The sequence below is a fragment of the Atta cephalotes genome (genome assembly GCF_000143395.1).
Source record: "Atta cephalotes unplaced genomic scaffold scaffold00027, whole genome shotgun sequence".
NCBI lineage: Eukaryota > Metazoa > Arthropoda > Insecta > Hymenoptera > Formicidae > Atta > Atta cephalotes.
Genome location: NW_012130091.1, coordinates 248,713 through 257,916, shown reverse-complemented (window position 1 = coordinate 257,916; position 9,204 = coordinate 248,713). Strand labels below are relative to the sequence as shown.

Here is a 9,204-nt window from a genome sequence, read left to right as displayed (position 1 = left end):
CTAAATTTATATTACTAAAATCACGTTTGAGTATGAAGTGCATATCTGAACAAATTTAAGCTATGTTTCTTTATTTAATATGCTGTAAAAAGTGGTCAATTGGACAATCAAATGTGCGGAATTATCAGTACAAAATTTAATTGAATTTAATTGCAGGTGCAAATATGACATATGTAAACAAATTATTAATAAATAATTTGCCAAATGTTAGTGTAATTGTTGAATATAATTGCAAAATGTATTTTTCATGTAACACTAATTTACTTTTATATTTATGAAAATTAGTTATATCTTCAACGGTTACGCTAACGTTTTACAAGAATTTTAAAGTTTTGCGTTTAAATCTCAATGAACAGAGAGCGAATAAAAAAAAGGCCTTTTTCAGTGTTTTTTATTTTTTTCTACTAAATTAATAGATCGATTTTAATGTTCTATGTTTCATTTTGTAAGAGTATTTCGAATATCTTCATTTTTTATGTCGAATTCTTTCCATACAATCAATATTTTTCGTTTTATAAGCGAAAAACGTGCTTTTCACAATTATTCAATTTTTTTCGCATATTTTCTTCACAAGTCTCAAGTTTTAAACATACGCATTTCTTTTGTGGTTTTGGCCTTTCGAGACTTTCGTGAAAAGAAATGCTTTATAATTTTTTTTTAAATTCTACGGTAAAATTCTACTTCTACTGAACTATTCTTGCTACTCGAGTTTATGAAAGGAATATATTATATAACGCGCATGAAAAATCGTAAACAATTAAATATCTCGTAAACCTAACATGATTTATACTATTCATTGATTTATACTATATTCTGGATTAATAGGAGGGGTACATTATTATTACTACAATTTACTAGAATTTATCTGTTATTTAGAATGTCTTCCCGCCCCTTATTGATGCCTAGGGCCGCTGAGCGGCCGAGATTGCCGAGAAAACATTTTCGGTCATTTGAAACAAGCGACTAGTGTGAAAAGAAGCTCGCTGTCTCGTTCATTTTCGGCGCGCCGCAGATGAACATACGGATATAAACTCGTTTTAAATGTGTGGCTATTGATTTCGCCAGACCGCCATCTGATTCTGTGTCGCCACCATCAACGCAGAGTTCTTGGCTAGTCAGGAACCTTAAAACCTATTCTATATCCTTCCTTACTTATGTAATGATTTTTCACGAGAAGCGACTTCCGAAGTCGTAAGTGATTTCCAACAAGACTTCGAAAGTCGCTTCGTATGAAAATTGTACGCTTCCAAGGAGGAGGTGAGGTAGGAGTTGTTTCGCGTGGAAATCGTAAAATTATAATATACTTTAAAACAGAAAATTTCTGTTTGATATAATAGAAAAGAGACATTATTTTTCAAACTTCTTTTGTTAATAATTTTTTAATGAAGGATGAGCGACAATTAAAATTTGTTGGAGGACTCACTCAGGGCTGATCTTAAAAATATATGTCAATTGAAGTTGGATCCCCTATTGACGATGTCGATATTTACCCCATTAGTTGTGATTATTGAAAAATTGCCGGAAATTATATGCGTTAACATTCTCTTCTATTCTTTTATGTAAATTGTAAAGGTATTTAAATTGGTGTTTAAATGCCAATAAATTTGTTTTAAATGGAATCAAGTAAGCATTATTTAAATAGAATTACAGTAATGTCAAATTTATTTAGAATTTTTACGTTAGTATAAAATATAAAAATTGTTTATGTTTCAATTGACTAAAATAATACTCGACTAATATAATAATACTCGTCCAATTACATATCTCAGATAACCAAGCGTGATTTAGCATATTATACAAACTAATGTATTGCACGAGTTGTTGCGAAGTTGCTGTCAATTTGCCGACATCAGAATCTTACATGCAAACTGAGGTTAACAACACGAAGCCAACAGTAAACATTATCACCTATAAGATAGCCAAATTTGCTGAAAATGGATTTTGTAAAACCTTGCTACAAACTTTGCTTACAAAAAGGATACAAATTGGCAGCAAGATTTGATATTATATATTAAATAATATCAACAATTTGCCAACAAATATTGGGGAAAAAGTTCATGGCGATTTTTTAATAAAATTAAAGTGTTTTTCTTAGAGTATTGAAATCAATTTATTTAAATTGCCATAACCAAATATGCTCCATTATTTTCTATTTTTAATATTTTGCCATTTTTGGGGCAGAATCATAATTCCATCGCGATAGAACTTCTGTGGTTTCTGATTGAAAAACTGTTTCAAGTGATTTTCACAGGCCTCTTTTGAAGCTACACCATTAAGAGAGTTCTGCAGAGACCTAAACAAATGATAGTCTAAGGGTGCTATCAGTCAGGACTATACGATGGATGCATTAAAACTTCCCAGCCAAGCTCTCGCAATTTTTGCCGAGTCATCAAAGATGTGTGTAGTCAAGCGTTGTCGTGATGGAAGACGACACCTTTCCTATTGATTAATTCTGGCCGCTTCCTCTCAATTGCTTGTTGTAATCTTTGCAGTTGTTCACAGTAGAGTTCGGAATTAATTGTTTGATTGGACGATAACAGTTCATAGTGAACGGTTCCCTTCCAGTCCAGTCCACACACAACATCACCTTCTTCCTCGTCAATCCAGGTTTTGCGATTGCTTGCGCCTTCTCTCCTTTCTTTATCCACGATCTTTTTCTAGTTGGATTGTCGTAGGTGATCCATTTTTCACCAGTTATCATTCTCTTCAGAAATGGCTCAATTTCATTCCGTTTCAGTAGCGTATCACAAATGTTAATTCGGTCCATCATGTTCCTAACACTCAACTCGTGAGGAACGCAAACACCGAACTTCTTTTTGTATCCAGCTTTGCGTAAATGATTTAAAACTGTTTTGTGCCTAGTTCCTTGGCAATCTTCACAGTGCTCACATGCTTATCACGCTCGACTTTTACCATCGGACTTTTACCATGATTTCATCGGACTTTTCAGTGATTAGTCGAAGCGAGGTTCATCTTTCACATCGAAATTTCCAGCACGAAAGCGAGCGAACCATTTCTGTGCTGCTGATTTTGATAGAGTATCTTCACCATAAATAGCGCAAATTTTTTCATAAGCCTGTGCAGCATTCTTGCCTTTATCGTAGTGATACTGCAAAATGTAGCGAATTTTTTCCTTATTTATTTCCATTTTCAAAATAAAATAACTTTTGATTCACTTCACCGATTTCAATCTTTTTCGGCTCAAAACAAAGGTTAAAATGTCACTTTTTAAACGCACGTCTAGTGTTGCCGATGCGATTAGTAGTTGCCGACTGCTGAGCATTTAATGCCATCTAGCGGGAAAAACGCCACGAACATTTTCCCACACCCAATATGTAACAAAACTTGATGTTACAATTTAGCTGCAAATTGACAAAATGCGAGCAAATATGTATATTTATACAAATTGGCGCCAAATTGGCAACAAGTTCTACGTAGCGCTGTCTGATGATGACAAATTAGTAACAAGTCCAACCAAATTGGTAACAAGTCTTTGCGTAATGTTGTTTGACGACAGATTCGCGGCACCGCCATCAGAGATACACGAGTTAAATTTGTTCAACTACACAGATTAGAATAAAAGACATAGCATTAAGAAATTCTTCAGTTATGTTCTAATGAAATAATTTTTTAAGCGAGCCACAAGGGTTCCAAGATAAAAGCATAATACTTTTTTAAATCTTTATTTTACCCATTGATTAAATAAGAAAAAAAATTATTATTAGTAACAGTATCGATTAAATATCGGTATTCATTTTACAGAAATATACTGTCATTATTAAATTGTCTGTGATTAATAATTTTGTTAATATTGAAAGCATTAACGATTGTTTTTAATACTTAAATTAAATAATCATTGGCCAATTTAATACTGTACCAGTAAACTTCTATAAGGATCAATGACCATTTAAATGACTACAAAATATCAAATCTTACTTGGATTTTCCATTTAAATAAATTTATCGTTAAATAACGTAAAATTTGCTATCAATTTGTCGTCAAACAGCACTACGTAAAGTTTGCTGTCAATTTGTCCTCAAACAGTACTATGCAAAGCTTGCTGCCAATTTGATGCTAATTTGCTGCCTAGTTTTGTAAAGCTTTACATACAAAATACAAGCTTACTGTTAGCAACATAAGTGGTATCAGATTTGCTACTAAGCTTTGCGAGCGAATTTGATATCAAATTGGCACCAAATTATTAGCAAATTGCTTACTGGATAGTTTATGAAATTTCAAGAGCAAACGTTGAGAATTAATAATATCTCATGTTAACAGTAAAATAAGTGCACGCAATGAACTTGTATTTCATATATAGTATTGTGCCGACAATGGCTAATTGATGGCACATATATTTTACATGTCATCAAGAATGCTACCAACTTGATATCACCAAATTTAGAATTCATGTGAGAGCAACATTTCATGTATACTGAGGTAGCACTTTGTCCCTAATTTGTCACATCTACTGCAATGATGGCATCTTGAACTCATTTGACTATCTGAGATTAATGCAATAAGAAAATTATTCATTTAACTCAATAAGATATAAATTCGTATATATCCTGTATAATAGACAAGTAATAATAATATTAATAATATTGGGAGGGAGGGGATGGGAAGGATTCCATTATATAATAATTTAGTAATATTTTTTTTTTTCATTTTCGCTAATAGGTATACGAACATTATTTGTCGACATTTACTTTACAATTGTACATGATAAGCAAATGAAATAAAAACAGATTTATTGGCTTTTTATTTACCAATTAAAACTTATACAATTAGACATTTGGATAAATAATAAATGTAATTACAGAGGCCTAATTTGTTACTATGAACTTTATAAATATACATGGTATATATCAGGACCATTGCGGATTATAATCCTTATTAAAACATCACACTCATATTCGTTGGCATTAATCATTCACACATTCAATTAGTTATTATATGCGTATCGGCAGAAACGTTTCAAATTAGCATAACAAATCGTCGATAAATGTTATACACACACGCATTTTCCTTTTTTTCTCGCATTGTAAATTTATTACATACAGATGGCATCAATTTGATATAACATATATATATAGTATCAAAATAAATAATTTCATTGCCAGTTTTGTTCCTGTATCCATTGACTGCATCAATTCAGCTATCAGCGTTCTTGGGCATTCCACAATGATGGATTTTGTACTTTTCCTTGATCGATCCATAATTACACTTTACGATTATGTATGCATCGAGTTAATATCAATCGACGATCCGTTTTTTTATGTTGATTTTACATGATCTGCATAATATCAAAATGGCCAAGATGATTGTTGAGATGAAATGCAGATTCGTAATTTGTAATTTGAGAAGCTCATACGCATATCACTTCCACTTCAATGTCAGTGAAGCAATCAGTGCGTAGTAATCGTAGATTATTTATGGCAGGGATTGCTACAAGCTTGCTTTCTTACACATTTGCTAATAATACTGTTACTTTCCGGTAACAGCTTGAAATCTGGGTAAGCAAAGACCGAACTTGGTTTCTATACCGGTAAAAATGGGCAGAGCTACTTGGTAGCCACCTATATGATCTGGATTCGTTGATCGAATTTCATCTGCTACTCCCATAGTAGGCACCTTTTGTTCCGAGCCAGTAGGTCGACTAAAATAACATAAATATGGTTACACATTTATCAATTAAAATATAGATATTTTATAATACAATATAGATTTTGCAATTTATATCAACACATTATGTAAATTACACATTATATAAATTAATCTTTGGGATTTGAATTAATCTCTAACACCTTCATCAGCCTTGATCTTCATTAGCCTTGAATTTATTTTTCATTTTTATTTTTAAGATTGTGAGTTTGTTAATAATTTGATCTTTATATCAACACTAATTAGGCACATCATAGATTTCTATCATAAATTTCAGTATAAATTATGAATAATATTACAAATTCTAATCGAGCTTAAAATTTCTGACAGACATATTGGTTTGTGAATACAATTTTGTGATAAAAATAAAAAAATCATATAAATTTTTTTACACTAAAGACATGAAACATATTTTATATATTTTATATATTTTGATGTACACAGCCTGTACTCGATGAATATACCATATAGAATGTCTCAAAGAGACATTCTGTGTAATTCATCATTCTATATATTCATTATTGTCATAATTCATTATTGTCATAATTTTATTTTTCACTAAATAATAAACAGTTGTAAATCTTGATTATAATATCCCCAAGTAACAAGCTGTCGTTATTTTAACGTAGTCGATAGTTAGTCATTTTAAATTATTAATGTCATCTTTAACGTGATCTTTAAGATGTAATAATAACGTCATCTTTTTGATCAATTTAATGATCATTTATTTAACGTTTTTACAATCCATATTTAATGACGTCGAATAAATGACCAATTGTCGACGTACTATATTAGTAATCAATTAATAATAATGTCATACAATTTTTGTTCGAATCTTGTTAGTTTGATAGGCAACTAACAAATTGCATAATCCAATATACATATATCGACTGAATCAGAAATCGTAACTGTTCGGATTCAATTCTCGTAGTACAAGATAAAAATTATCATATACAAGATGTTTCAAAATTCGAGAAATACAAAACGTGATACTTTATGCTTAAAGAAATAACTTTTCCTTTTTGCGATTTGCGTCGGACAAGTAATTTTTGCAGGAGAGCAGGTTTGAAGTAAGCGTGCTCTGATCTCTATGTGGCGCTCAGAGTCGGCGCGCCTTGCTCCTTATTCATTTGTATCTAATCCTTGGCTAGTATTTATAAGTAATATTTTAAGATATTAATATGCCTTTGTTAGAGAGAATTTACGACTGCTGTATTTAAGACAGTGTTATTCTTTTAAATATTCCACAATTTCGCAGTTATCACTGAACTTAAATAATAGTTTACTAATTAAATGAATATTTTTACTAATTAATAATAATTTACTAATTAAATGAATATATGTAATCCTTAAATGCCTAAAAATTGATTTATTTATTTTGAAACAGTGATTAAAAATAAAATAAAATATTTAAATTATGCTATTTTAAGAGCTATAGATTCTCTCTTTATTTTTTGAAAGAAACTTGTTCAAAATAATTAATTTTTAAAATGTTGTAATACTTACATAATTACCTAAAATCTGAGTAATAATTGTATTTTTAAATTTATCGCAACATTATATTGAATCGAAAATGCGATTAAGAAATCACCGGAATTAATCGATGGTTGGCACCAACCATCGATTAATTCCGCGGATAATCTCATCGTAAATGTGGTGCCTTTTCGCGGACCTCTATGATATTCCAAATTTGGCGTTATTCCCGTGGAATCCCGTTTTGTCAATCATGTGATGAGGTGCTTCCCGACAAGATAACAGTGTCAAAGTCTCACTACAAATGCTTTGAAGCATTTGATGGACCAATTAGAAGAAAGAATTTTACAACTGATCAATTAAAAAACGCTTCAAAGCATTTGCAGCATCGTGTTGACGTACTCTATATTTAGAAAGAATTCAGCCTTAGCGGGATCCATGTGTCTGTTTATCGCTCTGAGTTATCGTGCGATCAATCAGCAATTTCAATTGTAGCGCAACCGTAACGAAATCCGCAAAGTGGATTGGTTGACGTTTATCATCAGATTGCTGACCAGATCTTTTGAAAGCCGCTGCTTTCTTGCGCAACGTTCGCTATCGCGACATGTACGTTCTATCATTATGCGACGATTGCAGCTACGTATATGTAGTTTATGTTGCATTAGCTACCACCATTCGCACTCTTCCCGAGAAAACCAATTGCAACGTTGATGAAGCGCAGTACTAGCATTAATAAATCGCAGTACTAGCATAAATAAATAAAGTACTGGCATTAATAAATCTTATACAGTTCTCGAAAACCGAGTGTAGTCTCTCAAATTTCCAGTTATTTAATCCCTTCCCGTCTCGCACAATCTCAATCAAGATCGAAACAGCGATTCTCACACAAAATTTAACACATTTTAAAAAATGATGCTATTTAACTATTATACACAATTGTACACTATTTAAAATATTTAAAAGAATAGAACGTTCAACAAGCATATTATTATTTCCCAATAGGGAGAAAATGTTTTTTAAACGTTTATTATTCATTAATTTTACATTTCACGATTCGTTTTCAAATTAACATTTATTTAACGTTTATTTAACGTTTTATAAACATTTTATAAACATTTATTTGTAATTAATTTTACATTTTATGATTCATTTCCAAAATAACATTTTTTAAACGTTTATTAAATCCTAATTTTACACTAATTTTTCATTTGAAATGTTTCGAAGAAATATTTTTTAAACATTTATTTAATGTTAAATAAATAATGTTTGTTTTATTTTAATTTTCCGCTTGATGTAATGTTTCCAAGGAACGTTTATTAAATATTTATGTAACGTTTATTAAATGTTAATTTTACACTAATTTTTTTTTACAATGATGTTCTAAAGAAATATTTTTTTAAATATTTAATTAACGTTAATTAAACGTTCATTTTACATCAATTATTCATTTGAAATGATGTTTGACAGAAATATATTTATATTTATATTTTAAACGTTTATTTAACATTTATTAAATGTTCGTTTTATATTAATTTTTTGTTTGAAATAACTGTTTAAAAAACATTTTTTAAATATTTATGAAATGTTTATTTTACATTAATTTTTTATTTCAAATAATTTTTTAAATGTTTAAATTTTTTAAATGTTTTTTTCATCGTTATTTGAAATAAAATTTAAATGTTTATTTTTATTTAACATTAATTAACGTTCATTTTAAATCAATTATTCATTTGAAATGATGTTTGGAAGAAATTTTCTTTAAACGTTTATTTAATATTTATTAAATTTGTTTTATATTTTTGAAATAACTGTCCAAGAAACATTTTTAAATGTTTATTTATGAAATGCTTGTTTCAAATTAATTTATTAATTTTTTCAAAAAATAAATATTAATTTTTCAAAAAATAAATATTTTTTAAATGTTTATTTAACGTTAATTAAACTTTAATTTTACATCAATTATTCATTTGAAATAATGTTTGGAAGAAATATTTTTCAAACGATTATTTAACATTTATTAAATGTAATTTTACATTTAATTTTACATCTAATTTTTTGTTTAAAATAATG

At 29.6% G+C, this 9,204-nt stretch overlaps 1 protein-coding gene across 1 annotated transcript in view; it reads right to left on the bottom strand.

The window, feature by feature from the left end:
* Positions 1-5,484: 5,484 nt before the first annotated feature.
* The window catches only part of LOC105620572 (calcium-binding mitochondrial carrier protein Aralar1), an 88,957-nt gene continuing 85,237 nt past the window's right edge, over positions 5,485-9,204 (bottom strand). The window contains exon 17 of the mRNA XM_012202065.1: positions 5,485-5,656. Within this exon, the coding sequence (XP_012057455.1) occupies positions 5,485-5,656 (172 nt within the window). The remainder of the gene's footprint in view (positions 5,657-9,204) is intronic.